This window comes from Papilio polytes, unplaced genomic scaffold (genome assembly GCF_000836215.1).
Source record: "Papilio polytes unplaced genomic scaffold, Ppol_1.0 DF823731.1, whole genome shotgun sequence".
Taxonomy (NCBI): Eukaryota; Metazoa; Arthropoda; class Insecta; order Lepidoptera; family Papilionidae; genus Papilio; species Papilio polytes.
In genome coordinates, this window is record NW_013525473.1 from 1,093,499 (window position 1) to 1,115,013 (window position 21,515).

The 21,515-nt window shown below is 31.9% G+C and overlaps 1 protein-coding gene across 1 annotated transcript in view; it reads left to right on the plus strand.

Annotated features, from left to right (window-relative positions):
• The window catches only part of LOC106103605 (short neuropeptide F), a 26,759-nt gene extending 6,084 nt beyond the window's left edge, over positions 1 to 20,675 (plus strand). Inside the window, exons 2-6 of the mRNA XM_013283387.1 lie at positions 16,123 to 16,209; positions 18,879 to 19,048; positions 19,506 to 19,616; positions 20,266 to 20,352; positions 20,546 to 20,675. Coding sequence (XP_013138841.1) covers positions 16,125 to 16,209; positions 18,879 to 19,048; positions 19,506 to 19,616; positions 20,266 to 20,352; positions 20,546 to 20,605 — 513 coding nt within the window. The 5' untranslated portion in view covers positions 16,123 to 16,124 and the 3' untranslated portion in view covers positions 20,606 to 20,675. The remainder of the gene's footprint in view (positions 1 to 16,122; positions 16,210 to 18,878; positions 19,049 to 19,505; positions 19,617 to 20,265; positions 20,353 to 20,545) is intronic.
• Positions 20,676 to 21,515: the final 840 nt, after the last annotated feature.

A 21,515-nucleotide genomic window follows, 5' to 3' on the forward strand; every position in this document is an offset into this window, starting at 1 on the left:
GTCACATCTGTCATACGCAAGATTATTGACAAGCGGGACAAGCCTCTTCGCGGTCACTACATCGATTTTCATTGCACAGATTATTTTTATGTTTGAACCATTATTGATTTAGTGTATACAGGCAAATGCAAAAAGGCATTACTATCGGTTGTTTGTAAAATCTATCTTAATTTAGTTCCAATTATGCCCATTCAGTTAAATTGTCAGACCATAATATGATATAAGTTTTTTTTGTTTTAAAAAGCTGGAGGCGTTCCATCAAGAGCCTTGACGTGCCTTCTTTGTAATTTCAGGATTTTTGTAGGATCTCGTTTTTATCTAACGATTAAGTTGTACATTTTTTTTATCAGCGGATACATTAAGTAATTAGCATTGTAAATAACTTTAATAAGTACTAACCACATTGAAAACACTTAAAGTACATATTTCTTTTATTTCAAAAATATATTTTATTAAGCCCAATTATTTAAATATGTGTAGCTATGAAATTTACAATTTCCTCACAAAATTAATATGATTCCTGTTAAATTCTAAAGCTGTAATTCTTAAACGGAATCGTAAATGACGGCCCAATTAGATCGCGGTGGATAATTTGGATAAACCTTCGTTCGTGGAAAATGCGATAAAATGATCACGAAATATTTAGCCATAAGAAACGACGACAAATCCTAAGCCTAAACCTAAACCTTCTATACATCTTACTAGTCTTACTTCTTATCTTACTAATACTAACATTATAAATGCGAAAGTTTAGATGGATGGATGAATGGATGTTTGTTAGAGTTTGTAGCCTAAACTGCTGAACGGAGTTTGATGTAATTTGGTACAGATGTAGCGGATAGACTGGAAGAACACATAGTCTATTCACTGTTGTGTTTCTTTTATTTTACGCGGACGGAGTCGCGGACGAAAGCTAGTATTTTATATTAATGATACCTTTATCTATTTAGGGTGAACGAAGTGTCACTCTTGGATTAAAAAGGGAAATTGTATTAAAAACTACAATGCAGTTTACCTTGTTAGTGAGACGACTGCGAGTCACTCAGTCATTAGTGACGTTGAATAATTGACGTCGCTCTATGTATGGTATACTCCGAGCTGGCACAACCAACCTGTAAAATATATACATAACTAAGGAACGTATATTTCCAATTCACTTGTTACGTGCAATTACAAATTAAAAAACATGTTTCCTTTGTTATGGATAAGATTGTTATTTAATAACTAACATATGGATCACCAAAGATTGTTGACCAAAGAGTATATCACAAGTTGTTTCATGTTAATTGTATATGCTCCACAAAATGCAAATAAATACAAAAACAACTTGTTTACAAAACAATATTGTTACAAAGTGAGCTTGATAAGTCGCCGCGGAGTTTCCGCGCCGTCCGGCCGCTTGTTACGTCTCATGAATAATCCATATGCAAAGGGAAATTTAATTTTTCTATCACACCATCCTAATTTCGCCTTCCACGAGTGCCTTTTGATTCGACAATGAAGGTAAATCGAATATACGAGGTCCGGTATTCAACTAGAGGCGGTATACAAGTTAATTTGTTTCTTTGATATTTTTGTATGGCTAGTACTTTACTAAAAGAAATTAAACAACAATAAAATGAAAGCCAAGTCAGTTCTACCCTTTATGTAATCCACTCACATGGTTTGGAATAAGGCAAACCAACAAGGAATTTCTGTGAATTTAATATAATAATTAAATTAGTTATATTATTTTCTGCATTTAACTTGTTCCATAAACAAAATCGACCTTTGAATAGTTACGAGTAAAAGTTCGTCCCTGTAAATGATTTCGTTAAAACTTTGTAAGTACTTTTATATAAAAATTTCGTTTTGTTTCATTAACAAGGTTACTTCCGCCGCAGATGCTTGAGTAAACATCTCCCAGTCGCCAGACGGGTTTCGATTTGAATGTGCCAATTATTACAAAAGTTGACCTTTTTAAAAATATTCAGCGACCCTTATTTTTCAACCAAGTTTTCATTATCTTAACTTTAATTGTGATTTTTATGTATAGGTCTTACTTTTGTTTAGTTTATGTTACAATTTTTTTGGGATATGGCGAGAGAAAAGCTGTAACAATTACCAAAATGAGCAACTGCAGAGGCCCTTAATAACAATAACGACAAAACTTTTAAAAGTAAACCTATTAGGAGCCCTTCCCTACGTCTTCCATTTGTTCTCCTTATAGATAATGATTGTAACATGTATAATATATGGACATAATGAGAACATGAAACTATCTGATATGTAATACGAGTAAAATAATTTAAAGTTAAAAAAAAATCATTTTGAATCCGCCCAACAGATTATAAATAGATATTTTAGCATAATATTTATATTTTAACTAACTAGCCTTTTCTCCCGACTTTATCTGCACGAAATTAAAAATCTAGAAGTAAATATAGCCTATGTTACTCCGTAATAATTTAGCTTTCTGACGACTAAAGAATTTTTTAATTGGTCCTATATTTTTTGAGTTTATTCGTTACGTACAAAAAGCTTTCATCTTTATTATATGAAGAACAATCGCTATTTGCTTAACTAGATTAAATTAACTATTATTCTATAAATCTACTAGCTTTCGCCCGCCATTCCGTTCGCTTGAAATTAAAAAAAAAACTAATAGCCTATGTGTTCTTCTAGACCATACTCTATATCTATGTCAAATTTCATCGAGATCCGTTGAGCCGTTTAGGCTACAAACTCTAACAAACATCCATCCATCTAAACTTTCGCATTTATAATATTAGTAAGAAGTAAGATAAGTGTACCAATAGGAAAATTGATAACAGTATCTGAAGTTTTTAATTGAGAGCCTTACCTGAAATACCCGATTCAAGTATTTCAATTTAATTATTACACAGTTATTTACAGATCGTAATAAAGTTTCTAAAATATTTCTCGTACTTAAATTCATCTAATATTAGCCTCTTCACGTTAATTTAATAAAGTCTGCGTTATTTTATTAAGCGATACGGAATGCGTTAAGTGTTTCCACTCTTCAGTCGGCAACTTGATATTAAATAGATGCCAATTAATTATATTTAAAAAGTACGTAGCTATTTTAATCTAATTTATTTTTATATAAAAATCAAGTGTTAAAGGCCCTTATTGTATTGAGTTATTGGAAAATAGAAAATAGATTTAGATTTTTTTTCAATAAAATTAAATTGCTGTACTTAGTGAACAGACTTCCCACAAAAAGGAGGTTTTATTCTAAATTGAGTTCCGATACCTACAAGTGACATAGTCTTTGATCTCCATATGCCATATATTAACATAATCATTTTTACGAAATCTCACAAGTAAAAAAGAAGACAGTCGTGAAAGGATCCTTTTTGTTATTAAAACTACGTCTGAAAGGTTTAAATAAACGCTTTCCTTAAACTCAACCCTTTCAGGAACGTTGCAGAGAATCTTAGGTATTCAGAGCGCTAGTTAAAACAGTTCAAATTCTAGTTAGATAACTTGGTGTCAGTTTGTTGCAAGTTGAATACTGCAACTGGAAACAATATCGTGATATACTGCCAGATCTAGACTATGATACATTAATACATAAATGTTGATATCCTCAGATTATAAATAAACTATGCATTAATCACTATTAATCTTTAGATATCGATATATGATTATATAATAAATTGGATGGTTGGTTCATTATATCATCTGAAAGTTCAAAGATATTAAATTGATCAAATCAAGAACTGATAAAAAACTCAATATTCAGTAACGTAAATTTATCATTTAAACCAGCGCGTGAAATGAACTCAGTGATAAAAACCATGCAATGACTTAATTATTTAATTACGATGTGACATAAACAACTCTCAGCCGTCCTGAATCTCTTTAATAGTCGCACATGAATATTCAAATGTTAGAAACAATTTTCCGCCGGCCACCGCACCGCTCAAACTTTCCCTAATCCACTACTAACGCGTGCTTCAACTACTGATTCATTTGACCCTTTCGTTTTAATGTTTGTTAGTTCACTACCAAATTAAAATCAGCGCTCTTGATCCGCGCTCTTCTGGGAATATTTTAATTGTTTGAATTTAATGGTCAGTTTCATAACATTTCTTTCTTGTAATCCGGACCATGTTACTAAAATTGATTCTATCAAGATTGATGACAAAAAGATTTTTGTCTGTCATGACATCGCATGAGAATGGCTAGACATAATTATTTGTATCTTAGGTTACACGGAATACAGCCGTAACTCGCCTTTCATATAATAGAATACAGTGAAGGTGTGGCATTACACTGCGTGTTATGTACCACTTCATTCTCTTTAACTGCGTTTCACGTGACCTAATTTGACAATAAATATAAAATGTTGCAATATATTAAATCTATTTAATAATATATGTAAACTTGTAGAGTATTTATATTAAACGGTATCAACCAAACGAATTACACGTCATAATATTTTATGTCCCGATAACAGGTCGTTTGAATCGCGGCCCATCCTCTCGGCGGCTTTACATGCAGCGCCTTACGACACACGAGGAAAATAAGGTCGTAACATTTTCAAGACTTCACGACGTAGTAAATATTGATTACAGATATGTTAGTTATTTAAAAACACTATCTATACAATGTTAGTAAGCACGTTACAATTTTTTTTACACTAGAATTGTGAATAGAAAATTATTCGTGTGATTTTGTGCTTTGTCTAGCCCTAGCTATGGGCACGCAGTCAACGAGACATTACGTTGAAATTACTGATGCGAATGAATGTCACATAGATGATCAATCAAAAAGAAAAAGCAAAGGTAAAGGTAAAGATGAAATCAGCGGAGCAAAAACTTTATTCATTTTAGCGCACCAGTTGTTCATATCACTAGAAATACAAATATTTGTTTCTCAAAATCTCAAGTCGCTAAGTTGCTTTTATATCGATTTCGTATGAGTTTATTTAACGGAGTTTTGTTTGAATTAGTCGCAAACGAATTTATCAGTTGCCTCATTAACATATAGCTATAGAGAAGTCGTTTATGCATTGTGTGAAGTTACGAAGTCGGGACAAAGCTTTGCATTCATCAATAGGATTAAAACATCTTCGCGTATATTAATTAAGGGACTGTTTAACTTTCGATCGCTTCGTACTTTGAGCGTTTATCGCTCGATTCGACATCGACGGAGAATAACTTGAATACTGAAAGGTAGGTAGTAGAGGGGGAAAGGTATTCACATTTCCTTTAATTGTTAACATAATTTTATTACAGTAGGCGTTCATATTTCAAGTAAAGGAGCGTTTTAATATTAAAAGGCTATAATTCGGAGAGTTCTGCAAATACTAAAATGATTTAAATGTTTCTGAAGGTTGATTGGACACAATTTTAATATGAATTGTAATATCTTACCAATTGTAATAACTATAATTCTAGTCTGAATTGTACTGAAAGTAATTTATGATAACAGATGTATTATAAGTGAGTCGTAAAATTATTTGGCTTTCTTTATCAAGGCGGGAGCGGCTTACGAGGACTCGGCTATTTCATGTTACAAAAGGAAATTTATTACTCTACGAGACATTCACTCAATCTTGAGATAATTTCTAATAATTTTGTTCCACTTACGAGTATCATAAAAGTGAAAGATAAAAATAGGAATTCTGAATAATAGCAATATTACATGCTCTTGTTATTTTGAAAACAAAAATTTAATCATAAAAAACAATAATTAATGCACAGACAAAAACTATTCTGCATTTTAAGACTTAACTTCTGTTTATCTATGAATTATTATACTTCAAAGTGTGTGGACTTTTCAGTTATAATATTGTATAATCTAAGCTCGAATTAGTATGCAGCGCGTATTATTTCGTAATTAATGCTGTTATGATCAAAGCGTTCAACTGTCACGAATTAAAACGTCGTTATATACAATTTGATTTAGCTGAGAATGTTGGGCTTTCTGATTCCTTTCGCAAACAGCATTATACTACAAATTAACAAATAGTAATACAGTTTGCTAATTGCTTTACGTTTGAACACAAATAAATTACTAGAACAATTTTAAAAGACTAATTTTTAGGGTTTTGTATGTTGGTACTCGTTATGTCTAATGTGATGAACTCTATTCACAAACAAGTATACTTACCCGTCTGAAGTTAAGTAAAGGTCAAAAATATAACATAAAAGTATGTGAGCAAAATGGTAAAGTAACAAACTAATTCAGTTTACGGAACGACCTTGCGAAATGCAGGAATTGATTTAATCTCATGACTACACTTTGTTCTCTACATCACACAGTCGAGCGGGGACACAGCTAGCTTCTTTTTACGTTATGAAATATAATACGTTATATGAATAAAATAGATTTTGAATCACAAAGAATTTAACTAGGTTTTTTTTTTAAATTTCAGTTTACGAAAAAAAGTCGATTGTTTTTATTTCTGTTTTTACATAGAAACTGTTGTTCGCAACTTCGTTCGCCTGAAATTAAAAATATATACAGGGTGATTCGTAACGGACGAATCAAAGTTTTTGTGGAGCTATTGAGGTCCTCTTCCTCCACAAAACCATTGATCTGCCCCTTTAGAATCACCCTGTACATATCCTATGTTACTCGCTATAACATAGCTTTATAATGTAAGATCCCGTAATATATTCATATTTAATTTTGAAATATAAAATAATATATTTATTATTATATCACTAAATACATTTTGTAATAGATACGTCACTTTCCTAACCTGTGAATAGGTTGACCGCTCTCTGAGTGTTTACGGACCCGCTCCTCGACCAAACATTCTTAATAGCGTCCTCCAGCCATCTTTACCGACTCATGTCCTCACTAGCCCTATTGTGTTCCATAAAATTTGTACACCCCACATATGTACGATAAATTTTAACCACTTCATAAAGTATAAGTAGGGAACACTCTTATATAATAATTATTAATAGAAAATTAATTTCTTTCATCAAGTTTTGTATTTATTCGAGTTTGCAGAATTTGTACATTAAAAAAAAATTATATACCACTATTATTTACAGCCAGTTTCTCAGCTATATTTAACATTAATGAAATGCGTTTCCGAACTACGTAACTTGACTTTTACTCCATTGAAACATAGATCAACCTAACACTAACACTAGGTAACGTAAAATAAATGGAAACTTCAAAAACCCAGCATTAATTGTTCTTACACGCGGTAACTTAATTTTAGTAACGTAATTTCAATCGGGTGACAACGAGCATCATTAGTCTTCATAAATAAGTCTTTACCTTTATTAGAATTTACCTCGAGCCTCGTGCGTCTATAAAATGTCAACAGGGTGTAATCAGCTTAGTATTAAGTCGACACCTTTGATTGCCAGAGACGTGTCTGTTTCACAAACTGCTTAGCTTTACTGCCAACTATGTTTATTGTCCGACCTATATAACGCACATTGTCACTTTTACAACTTCATCTATTTTTATCGACGGTTACATTTTATATTTAGCTAGTTTAAATATAAACTGATTGAACGTTAAATAAGATTGAAATAATTAATTTAATATTTATATTATCAAAGTAAAGGTTCCTTTAATTCATTTTAATAAGATCTAAGATTATTTTTTTAATTGCAACAAGGGTTTTTTTAAATGTCAATCATGTTTAAAAAAAGTAACACGATTTCGCAATGTTTCACTTTGTTTTGTTTTGATCTTTGGTGAATTTTGTAATGAGGCACGAGCAACTTGAGTAATAAATTATCTCCGGCTATTTGAAGATTACAAATTCTTTGACCGCAGCTTATTAATATTTAATTTCAATCTGTAAACAGAATTTATAAGTTCTCGAATGATTAAACAGTTTAAGGGAACTTATAACAAGCACTTTGATGTTATATGAATATTTTTTTCGATAATTTAAAGATAAACGTACATAATTTAAAACTGTTAATGTAGCAAAATTAAACTTATGTTATCACTCATTTGGCGGTCGTTGCTAATATAAAAGGTATTGCAACTCATCACGATCACGACCGCATAGAACCATTACATAAATTTATCTCGAAGGAGGTTGAAAATTACATTAGCAAAACCCCCATACAATTTGAATCGCTGCCCTAAATCACCCCGCACTAACTGTTGCGTATCTATGCAACACAGACGAAAGATAATGTGGATATGACAACGAAATGCTTGTCTTAAAGAAACTTTTTTTCAATTAAGGTTTATAATCATTTTGTTAAGGAACAATGTTGGAAGTACAGTTTTTTACATGTTAATACGAATAAAATAAGAAGGATTTGCAAAAACACCAATGGCAATATTAAAATAAACTTTTTATTGAAATATACAATCTGAATATAAAATAACATAACTTAATTATTTTTATAACTTAATACTTAACTAATATTAATTGAAATGTTAAAAGAATACCGAATTTTAAGTCTCTTCCTCTCTATTCTATACAAATCAGCAAACCTCCGTTAATTTTGTTACGAAAATTTAATCCAAGAGACGCGTAGCCAGAAAATGGCGAGCAAGATGCGAAGTAGCTGAGATTTTGAACGTCACTATTCATCATTTTGTAATTTAAGCCTCACAACTTCCACACACCTTTTGTTTAGCCGACGTTTACATCAGCAATAAATACAACGACGACCGAACAATAAGTCAACATTATGTTAAGGTTAATTAGACTAAATGAACAATAACACTAAATTACATATTGTGCTAATATACCATGTAGTCTATATTATCCTGATACAATTGTAATATTTAGTTAAATTTATTTTGTTTTTAAAACTTCTTATCGTAATTTCGTAAAATGTTATTACTACTAGTATAACTTTATTAATATATGCTTCTTTTTAATTAAAACATTGATTGATTTTGATAATTATATTAGTTCAAAAAGATATTTACAAAATTATAAGCTCAGTTTATGTCAATATCGTCTTAAAGTAACGTCGTGGCGGTGGAAACCTCTGGAAAATCCATTAAGTAGCTTCAACGCTTTATCCGAACAGACAGACGTCGCCGCTAAACTTTGGCTTTAAACTATAGAAAACTATTTATTAATTTCAATGCCACTAAAGGTTCTTTCATTCTATAAAAGAACGTTTAAATACATTCTTATTTTTTTTACTTAATTTTATATTGCGTAAATACGTACATATATATAAAAAAATTATAAAAAAATTGTACTCACTACTTTTTATACAATAAATAAAAAGTAATAAAATAGCTTCAATTTAAAGTTTTTAATTTAATAAATAAGAAAGTTTTGATGGATGGATTTATGTTTGTTAAAGTTTGTAGCTTAAACGGCTGAACGGATATCGATAAAAAATTACATAGATGTGAAGGATTGTCTGGACGAACACATAGGCTACTTACTATATTTTTTTAATTTTATGCGGACGGAGTCGCGGGCAAAAGCTAGTTTACTATAACAACTCAAGTATAGTACGTATAACGTCAGGGAGGTTCATCCGCTTACCAACATGTCTCTCGACTTACAGGCAATCTATCCGGTCAGACTTACCGGGATAGATGAGTCCCTTGACATGTTTTTTTTCTCTTTTTTGTACGTTCAATGAAAGAGCTACGCTTCAGAACATTTTCCGGGAAACTTGATTGACTTTCTCTCCTCTTCGGACATACCCTGGATATTTACGAATAACTAGAAGAGACATTCGGGCGTATAATAATTTTTAGAAAGTAATAATGATAAACTACAATATTTTCGCTCGCTTTCGAGACTAAAAAGTAGAGATTCATCCAATTAAATGATTTTCATCGATTTTAAATACCGCAATAACCTATTTTTCAAAAGCTTACTACACAACCTTATAACAAAATTATTATAAATAATAAAAAAAATCTACATGGTCTCCAGATTTTTTATGTTCTGACTATAGGTCTTAAGTAAGCCGAGAAGTTTTTTTCGAGGTTATAAATAAAGGTGTTAAATAGGTCAGAGACACAGAGACATAGTTGAGATATCGTATACAAATTTTTACATTTATAGCTTGGATATTGTCCTAGAGTACTGCGAGCTTTGACAGGAATACTGACTTGCTCCCCGGGGACTCAATTAAACTTAACAGAGAGCTTGCGTCAGCATAAAGCCTTGCATTAAACTTATAGTCAGCACATAGAGCAATAACTAGCACATCTATCATATAACGAACACCTAAGCATTGTAAGTATAGCAATTAATGATTAAAATTGATAAGTGTTAACGTAACTTTGTTTGTAATAATGATGACCGAATATAATTCATCATAAAATTATTTAAAATAATTAAGCGAGTATTCCTGAATCTTTAATTGTAGCATTACTAAGTACAAAAAGGCAGTCCAAGTTGTGAATCTCAGTAAATATATGAAGATAGAGTTTTAATTTAGTGATGGCAGCCATTAGTGAAATTTCTTTTCTGTAACGTAACTTGATTTGCTAACAGCTTTTGCTTACTGACGTTGTGATTACGTTCGCTAACAGAAATAGACGAGTAAGTACATATACGAGTAGTATGTGAACAAAATTACTTATGCATGCATTAATGTAATATGCAACGATATGTGGCCAGCGTTGACTATAGTCAGCCCATATTTAGGGTAGGCTAGGATCCTCTTAGTAGGGACGTAAAATGAGCTGGTGATGATGATCATGATGGCATATTAATATTTTGTAATATCCTTTTTTACTAAAAAATATTAAAAATGCAATTTGTACAGTACGCGAGAGTTAATGGTGACGTAATGGCCATTTGTTATTATTCATAAAGGTTCAATAGCAGTTTTTCTAAAAAGTACTAAAAAGGGGTCACTAAATTCTGTCAAGTATCTTAATGGTAACGGATGGAATAAACAATGTTTTAAACTGTATTTTCCATCAGCATAAAGTTTAAAATGTAGTGGATAGGAATGCAAAACTGTGAGATAAACTACTTCATAAGGATTAGTGAGATTGCAATGTAACGGGGAGTAGAGTTTTAAATTTCCAATCCTATAAAATGTCGCTCGTTTTACCGAGCTACGAATAAAGTATAAAATTATTATTCATTCGTAAATTCTTTGCATTTACGTAATTTATAGCATTTGAACCACTTTTGAAACTTTGTGTTACAGGTATCTTCTAAGGATTCCATAATTTTAAACTTAAAACAATTTAATTTAATACAAAAATTATGATTACACAGTATACATTTAATATGTATGTCGCAATCAGAAGAAGAAATCAATTTGAATTTAAGTCATAATTAGAACACGAGCGCCGCTAACCGATTTTCGTGAGAACTAAGATTATTCTGAAAATAGGGATCGTTGCGAGAACATTGTTTGAACGATATGAGCTTGGTAGATCGATGATATCCTGACAGGAGTATTGTGAATGTGTTCCTGGAATCCAACTTTACCCATGGCCGCCCACATGTGATCTCGAATAGTAGTAATTCTGATATCGTGCTAGCTCAAGCCGACATGTATATACCTTAATAAACTTTGACAGATTTAGTTATTGAAAGTTATGAGTGCCAGGTGCTTTGACAACCAATTAAAGTTTTCTTGACCCGCCCCTATTCGCCGCGTCTACCTTAAGCGTTTGAAAGCTTGGTCGGGGAAAACTTACTCTACCGCACAGACGTGCTTACTTTCGACTACAGTTTAACAAGATAAACTTATGGTTATGCGTTTAAGCATGATTTACGTTTCATTCTGTATCAAATAAAAATCTGTTAAGTACTTATTTCCATATGAGAGTTGTTTTTTTTTTTTTCATCAATTTCATTGTGGGAATATTTTGAATTTCAACAATACCCTATTGTGTAAAAACTACAAAAGAAAATAATTTAGAAGCTTCAATTTATCTCTATAAAAATAGACTGTACCAGTGACCGTTCACTAAAAATATTTTGCCATACTATATCATGAACTTTTAAAATTTAAAAAGTTAATATCCAAATACATACAAAGTAATATTATCTTAAAATAGCTTAAATTATGTAAGAATTATTTATAGAATTTTACTATGGTTCTGTTTTATAATAAAGATGTCGATTACTACAGTGTTAACGGCACTACATGCTGCTTTACGGCTATGTCTATGGGGTCGCCATGCAATTTCCCGCTCGACTGATCAAAGCAATGTCACGGTGAGCCGCTACGTGCTACACGACCGCCTACACAGCGCTACAAGTGCTACGCGTCGTAGCACTAACCACAATTAACACAACCAAAACACACCTTAATTTACACTTAACAGGACTAATAAAATTGTATTTAGTCTAAATAATATAATAATTTTACTGGAAGATTTATTCCAGGTCTAATTATTTTCTGTCAATTAATGTTTTAGTTTTTCATTTCATTTTAGTAACTAATTATATTCCATTTTTTGCGTCATATTGAATATTAAAATTAATTACAATGTCTAAAATAATTAAACCGTAAAAAATGTTTAAAAACGAACGGAGATAAAATGTATTTAAATTACTTCACTTTCAAACAACATCGCGTATAGGCTTTGGAGAATTTCCTTTAGTAAACTTCACGGAATTTCACATTCAGTAAGGAACTGTTGTTTCGGTATACAATCTCCGTAGTCTGTACTCGGTTATGTTTTATTTACAAGCGTATCTCGCTGCACATGGTGTCCGTCCACTTTGTGAAAAGCTTGCCGTTTCATACAAGACTTTTTATGTTACTTTTGCAACAGATGAAAGGGCATTTCCTTTGTTATTTTTCCGAGAAAATAAAATTGAGTGTGATTTCTCTTTTAGCTTTTTTTAATCTAAAAGCTTACTTTTGTAAAAAAGTGGATTAATGTGTTAATTTCTTTGACATTAATATACTTGTAATTGTAATTGCAAAACGGTGTATTTTTCTTAATTATTCTTAAATCATGTTGATCAATAATGCATTAATAACTCCGAAGATATCTACGAAATTTTATTAACTAATTGGTTTGACCATAGGATAAGAGGGTCTATGTTGATTTAAATTCATTCAAACATCGTTGGACCTCTTCTCGAGTAGTTGGAAACTAGTTTAGCGTAGCTTAGAACACCAATCTCATTTACAAACGGACAAACCTTTTATTTAGTTACGGGAAGATCGATATTCAATACATACATTTAAATTGCTTAGCTAGAACTAACGATTGTTATTTACATTTTAATTTTTGTAAATTAAACGAATTTTTTTTTTCAAAAATAACCTTAGAGTTAAAATGTACTAAAAAAGTGAATTAGTAAATGTTTCTATCATTCCCTCGGTAGTTAATCGCTCAAAAAATCCTGCCATCGTGATGTACGTGTCATAATTATCGTTCATTCGGTCCTCCGGTCATCAATCACTCGTTCATTGGCTCCGGTCAGTTGCCTGAACGCCACACGCTATATCCCTCACCTGTTGATAGTCTGTCGTATTATGAACGCAATTTTTAGGCAACATTTTAGGTCATTGACACCATTGTTACTTTTTTAATTACTTTTATATTTTTGTTACTGGTATATATGACAATTTATGAAATAAAACTTCTAATATGAAAAAAAATAATTACAAAGTACATACTCTTTCGAATAATATTTTTTATAGCATACTAAGATATCGTTAGTAATATGTGTTCAAAATAATCAAAATATTAACTACACTTCTAGCGTCAACTGACGTGTTCATACACGTGTCTTAATTTACCGCGTCACAGGTCAAAGAATGTAACTTCATTTGTACGAAAAGCACACTTTTAATATAACATAGTCTCATCCCACGTAGACTTAACATAAAAACTTATTAAAATGAATGTATGTATTAAATTAAATAAGAAATAATACTTGATGTATACTTTGCTTATTACCTTTATCAAATGTATGAAAATTGAACTGAATAAACGAAAGAATTTAATAAAATAATCTTACTATCTTACTAATATTATAAATGCGAAAGTTTAGATGGATGGATGTTTGTTAGAGTTTGTAGCCTAAACGGCAGAACCGATTTCGATTAAATTTGGTAAAGATAAAGGATAGTCTGGACGAACACATAGGCTACTGATTTTGTTTTTTTTTTAATCTCACGCGGATAAGTCGCGGGAGAAAGCTAGTTTTCACACAAAAAGTAGTCATTGTTAATCCTCACATTCATCTATAATTTCATAAATAAGACGGTTAAGAAAGAGTACAATTTATATTCTCGTCTTAATCTATTTTTCTTGTATATGTTAACTGATTTTATTAAATAGAATCTATAATAACAATAACTAACCACAACATTTAATTACATATTTGTAATAATCGTTAAAATAACTTTATTAATATGGTAACATCTGCCCGAACGGTTTCTAGGTTTAATAGTGAATTTATAGTAATTGGAAATTGTTTTGCGGCGACTGCATCCCGCAACTAAGTTCCACGGATCGTACAGACTCATCTATCATAATATCGATTAGTCTCTATGGGGTTTATATTGAACACAGGAGTTTAAACAAAATTATAGGTAATATTTTAATAATACTAATATTATAAATGCGAAAGTTAAAATGGATAGATAGATGTTTGGTAGAGTTTGTAGCCTAAACTGCTGAACGGATTTCGATGAAATTTTGTATAGATGTAGAGGATAGACTGGAAGAACTGATTGTCTACTCATTTTTGTTTTTTATTCCACGCGGACGGAGTCGCGGTCGAAAGATAGTAGAACAATAATATGGATATAACCAGTAACAGTTTATGACCATAATTTAATGTGCATAGAGGTTGAGAAATGTTACGACTTTCATATTATCTATATCTAGCTTTGCTTAAACTGATTTGAGATACACAGACTTCTGTTTACTGTTAGTTTTATATTCGGATATGTAAAATATTACAATAGTAATTGCAGTCTGTCGTTATCTTCAAACAATACTAACAACAAGGTAGAATACCAACGTATAGATTGCTGAGTGACGGATGTGTAAATACCATTTCGTTACGCAAATATCTTCGGGGTATCAATAGGGATATATTGTTTCAAATTTCTGCTTGTTTTGTTGCGTTGACATTTTCTTATTTACGTATGTAGAGTATGTTGGTTTATTTATTGAGGTATGGTTATTATTAAAATTGTAATCGCACACGAATTCAAAATAAATGAGAAAATTCATTTACTACGTAATATATCTTGATAGAATTGAGGTTAATAGCGCCCACACATGTAAGTTCCTGATATCGCATAGTTTTGATCCAAAGGCATTGCATGTAGTTGCTAATTAAACTCAGAGTTAGAGATGACTTCTGAACTTTACCCCACGCATTTTAATTTGATTTTTCACAACTTCAGCACTGTCTAATTGGTTTACGTAATTAAAAACGTTACATTGCAAAATATTTTTAGTGTGTTCCATTTTTTTTTGTCTTTTGTTTTTAGCGTTGGTACATATTTTTTAACTCACGTAAAAAATTTACATCTGTAGTATGAATAGGAGCCGAGTATTTGTATTAATATTTATACACCGCATTATTCACTCCTGTACAAATTACCGTCTCAACGAAACTGACAGCATTATAAGTACGTATATTTCATGCCCAATATGTTCTGCAGGTTAAATTTTATTTGACAATAAAAAGAAGCTCCTATTCGTTATCTCTCACAACATAAGCTAAATTGGGCCCCTCAATCCCTAGGACGGAATGTGTGTGATAAATCTCAGTTATTGTGTCGGCTACACATGTGAAAAGCGCTTTAATAAAAACGCCTGTACATTTTATGTGTGAGCGCGAGGGCGCGGGGAGGGTGCGCGGAGGGCAGGGGGAGTGCGTGATGCGACGAACTGACACCGTCCCTTGATAACAGTGATTGATGACGTCACTATTGCCGTGTGCACACGAAAGCGCGGAATGCTAGTGGCGGTCGACTTGTTGAGCCATTATTCAGATGACATTTCACTTTTTTTTTATTTTAAAGTCTAAAATGTGAACTTAATTTCTATAATTCATAAATGTTTTCCAGTTTCTTTATTATTTATGTTTTTTAAATTTCATTGTTGCTCGAATACTATCTTAATTTACTTCTTATATCAATTTTACCAAAACTAAATAAACCAAACGTAAATTTAAGAACGAAAGCATGCGAATTATTCTCCAAATTTATTAACAAACTAAATGTTTTTCGTTTGTTGCAGTCATGTCTCGCAGTTGCATCATCTCTTTGGCGCTGTGCGCATTGACCGCCTTCTGCTTGCTGCCGGCCTCCAGCGCACAGTACGAAGGTATAACCAGAATAAAACAAGATTGTTGATAATCATCTCCCCTGCCTTATCCTACTCCCGTAGGGTCGGCGCACCGGGTTTTCGTCCTCCAAAGCATTCTATCATCCGTCATCTCAGTCATCACTCCCTTCTTGATCATGTCAACAAGATTGTTGATAAACGATTAACGTAAAAACTTATTGTCTTCCATTGTTTTTGTTTATGATTCAATGGAAGTCATCGGTTAATCTTCTCCTATAATTAAGTACCTTATAATCATTTCAACGGTTAATTTTTAACAATATTGTTTTCCAATTTACTAAATTTAAAATTTAATAAATATTGTCCTCAAAACGGGAACTTTATTAAATATTTAAGAGACTTGTTTTAAGTAGAGTTAACATTTAAGTCCACTTCGACACAGAGACAAGACGATCAATATTTTAAGACAATGTAATATCTTAATACAGTTACTAAATGGTTTAATGAATAAACTTATATGAAAACATTAAAAAGCATAATAGTAGAGATGAAATAAAACTAAACGATGAAATAGATCAAAATTACAATACCTAACCTCAAAGACGACCACGAGTCATGCCTTTTATGAGCTACGTAGAACACTTTTCTTATGCATATAAACTTTTTACTAAAATGGTCATGAAAAACTTTTTGTTTTATAGTTTTAGTGCCTACAACTTCAGGGATTTCTTAATTAAAATAATTTAAAAATTCGTGAATAGTTATGAATAATCTTAGGCGGTATATCTAAATTTACAAACTCTTATTTAATAAGCGAAATAAGATTTAAACGAAAACGCGTACAGCCGTGAACGATCGAGATTGCCTCAATGATAAAAATATAAATTAAACTGAATGAAAATGCCGACATAGTAATATATTAGCTATAAATTTCATAATAATTGGAATGCTTTATCCCTCCTCTGTTGTACGAAAAATGTAACTTAACGTCGATTATTATTACTACTAGTTATAACATTTTGCTATTGTTAAAAATCTTGATTAAATATATGTTTTTCGATAATCTTAAATACAGTATTGGTATTAGAAATAATTAACATAGATACTAATTTAATTTTTCCGTTTTAAAAATCGAGTACACTTCTCTAAAGTCTTAATATCTGTATTTAACATTAAAAATGAAATACGTGACTTATTGTTAGCAAGGGAGATATTTTGTGCCCCTCGCCGGTGGAAGCGCGGACAATCTTACTGCTGTGACTCAAAGAATCAAAGTTACAATAAATTATAATATCAACATTCATCCATGGATCGCAGCTTGTAATAATCATTATATATAAAAAAAACACCCTTACAAATAAACGCGGTTTAAAGTTAAACTTAGGCATAAACTGAGTATAAGCAAAATATTAGTACAAATTCTGTAAAAGATCAACTATGTAGTAGTTTGTTTTTTTTGTTTATATCACCACTATTCTTTAAAAATCGGCAATGATTAGCATTGACAGAATTTCGAAATCATTGCTAATATTTTGTATAAGGCGCATAAAAACGATAACTAAAAATGTTAAAAAAGTACAGAAAAAGAAATCCAACCCTTGACAGTTAATATGAAAAAGTAGTGTTTGTAATAATTAAATAATACAATACATGCAATAGTATCATAATAACAATGTCATATCAAAGATCAGTATCTGGATCAATAAGAAAGTTCGTCGAAGCACTAATAAAGTGCAAAGTTCTAGCAACACACAACTTTCCTGTCGCTTAACATTTACAACTTGAGTATCGACTTAGCGTGCGTGGAACTAGCGCTCAGTCACAACAAAGTTTCTGTTATTACAATACAAGTCTAGCCACAACAATGTTGCAAAAACTATGCACTAATATAAATAGTAGAAGGAAATAACTTTTGTTATACTGCCACTATTAAATGGTGTTTAAAATTTTATTGATATCTGGTCATTCTGATCATTTCGATTTTATTTCACTTAGAAATAATGGGTTTTTTACTCAGTAATATCTCAACATTAAAGTAGCTTAAATACTTTATAAAAGTTCATCGTGCAATCTGTGCTAAGCTGCGAGTAAAACTGTTACGGTATTATGCAGAACGTAAGTTGCACACTTTATACTTTACCAACATAAAGGTGTAAGTAATAAGCTTATTTAAAATTGGCATTATTTAACATTAAAGCATCAAATAAACACACACTTATATGTACTAAGCAATTTATTTTGTATAGCAACTACAAAAAAGTTGCTCATTACGAGGAATTCAAAGAACTTTGAACACAAAACTGTGTACAATGTAAATTTTACTTACGAACTTTGTCAGGCTGTTCTGAAGTTGTTAGTGAGCAACAGTGTAGTTAGGTAATGCCACTCATCACGTCAACGGCAGACAATACGCATCGCTGCTTTACTTCTCTTCCATAGTTTGTTTTGACTTGTATCTGTGAAAGAAAATGCAATATAAATGTAGACAATTTTCTTGGTATTCTCACTGAAACTAATAATTACAAGCAAGAATTATTAAAAATTCCATTCAGATAACCTGTAACGGGTCTTATACAGTCAACGCAAAGTAATGAAAGAAATGAAGAACGCTAGAGTCTTTGCCAGTCATTTTTATACTCAAATTATTGTTAATACGATTGACAATTTCGTGATATCTTTAAATATTTTATATAAACGATTGTGTACAGGTGCGGTGGGCGAGGGCCAGGGCTGGGAGGCGCTGGGTGGGCTGTACGCGCTCCTGGCGCAGCACGATGCACTCGATGGCCACGCACTGGCCCGCAAGTCTGTGCGCTCGCCTTCGCGCCGTCTGCGCTTCGGCCGCCGCTCCGACCCTGACATGCCCGCACAGGCCCCGGTAATATTACTACTATACTATTATTATATTAATAACCCCGGTAATATTATTACTATTTAGAATAACTATAACGAAAAGCCTTAAAATTGTCTTTTAAACTCGATATACGAGTATGGTATCCAAAACTCAGTTAAAGAATACACCCATCAAGATGACTTTGAAAACGATTTCCTCGAAGTATTTCCTTATTCACAAAACGGGATTGTTAAAAATAGGGCGCTCAACGCACAAGAGTATGTCTCCCTCCGCGCTGATAACTGCGATAAAGAACCTTCTTATACTCTGTTTTACGTAAATCTCTCAATTACGTCATTACATGACGCGTGAGATTCTCAGCGGTATCCTAACATAGGAGCTTTGCTCCTTTATTTATCATTAAAGGTTTATTTATAAAACCATTTCATTAAGAAACAAGGATATCTTACTATGTTTAATTCATTTTTAATGTTCGTGTTAGTTGGACGAGATGGAAGACCTAGTGATGCGTGAGGTACGCACTCCGACTGTCCGCCTACGTTTCGGCCGCCGTTCCGAGGAGCACGCAGTGCCTCACATCTTCCCCCAGGAGGTATTGGTAATACAAATAACAACACTAGTATTAATATATTACCTCATTCAAACTTCAAAGCTACAAAAGCCTAGAGTAGCTCACTATGTGGAGAGAAAAGTTTGCATAACAATGTACCGCCAAGGCTTTAAATTGTGTTATGTGAAGAGTAACAAAATGTGTGCCGTCAGAAAGTTTAAATCCATGTCATTTTATTAATGAGTAAAAAAAAATTATGTGAACTAATCAATTCCACTATATATTGATCTGGATCTCACTGTAGTCGATTGCTTCGTGGCCATACTCTTGTAATGTTTACGTGTTGATGTATGTAGCTAGTAATAATATAATGTAAAGTCGTGAAATGAAACCTGCACTAACAAGGCACTATTGCCTAAGCCTTGTTACGACGATCGTACTGTTTTACGACAAACAAACATCCCTTCTTACTACAACTTTGTTTCTATATTAAATTAGATCGATATATTGAATGTGTGTTTTCATGGTTTAAAGTGAAGGTAAAAGTTTGTATATTTTAGGCAGTTATATGGAGTCCCAACTGATCAGTCTACCATTTTGGTCACCATAACGTATATTTCGTTTGAATTAATGACGTAATAACGAGCTTTTACTTGATATCTATAATTTATTTTGTTTGATATGTGTGTAGGAACAAGACCGTGCAGTGCGAGCCCCCTCTATGCGTCTTCGTTTCGGTCGCCGCTCCGACAACAATATGTTCTTGCTACCCCTAGAGGTGTGTACTAGTATATTTTAACAAACAGAAACACTGTAACAATGTATCCCTCATACTTTTAAGTAACTTGTTAAATTGATGTAACTATACATGTTTCATCTAAATTGGAAATGATTTTGGCTATCGCGCTTAAATTTTTAAAAGTAATATTTGAGAAATATTGGTTAATTTTTTTTTAAACTTTTTGTTTCAGTCGACTCTGCCTAAGGAGGTGAAAGCCAACGGCTCCGTAGAAGACGACAGACAACAGTGAACGTATCGATTCTACTAACTAAACAATTCCCGCATCTCACCGCTCCATACTAAATGTCGCCAGTCTGTTTGGCAAGCAATGCCCGCTATACATGCTGTGTCAAATTTAAAAAATCTTTAAGTGTTTAACTAATATATTATAAAAGCTAAATGTATACATAATATATCTATGATGTTAACATCACAGATTATATCAATTTTAACTCGTAATATATAAAAGTTTTCAAAAATCTTAAAGGTTATAATGTTTGTTCGTTTTTTTTTGCCTTTTTCGCAGTTACTATTACTACTATATTTCTTACTTACTTTGTTAATTACGTGATAAATGTGATCTCATAATTTCATTTAGAAACCTGAAGAGTTTTACATTTCATGAGCTGGGTAAATGTAAAACCTTTCCAGTTTTTATGATGTATTCCAATTTCTTATTCCGTTAACTTCCTATCATGTTAATCAACATAAAACTATTCTGAAAAATCGTAGCGCAATATAACTTCTCTAATGAAGAAATATTTATATAGCAAGATTCTATTTGTACAACAGATCATAAATTTATTAATGTTATAAGTGTAGTCAATTTGTGTTGAATTTTGTATAGATACTATAGTGCAATTGATGAGTTGAGATAAATAAATACATCTACGTACAGTGCGTTTTATTTAAAACAAATTCCCTCACTCTGTGCCACACTATTAATTAAATGAAGTAAATACTGAGAAAACAACTGCAATAGTCCCGAACATTGAATAATTTTAGCATAAGACAACAGGAGTAATATTCGTATCTTTATCCGAAAGGTAACCATAATCCAGCATCAGAGTTTGGTTATGCATCCAATGAATACTAAACTAACTTTCCTAAGACTCCGTCCGCATGGAATTAAAAAAAAAGTAAGTATGTGTTCTCGTAGA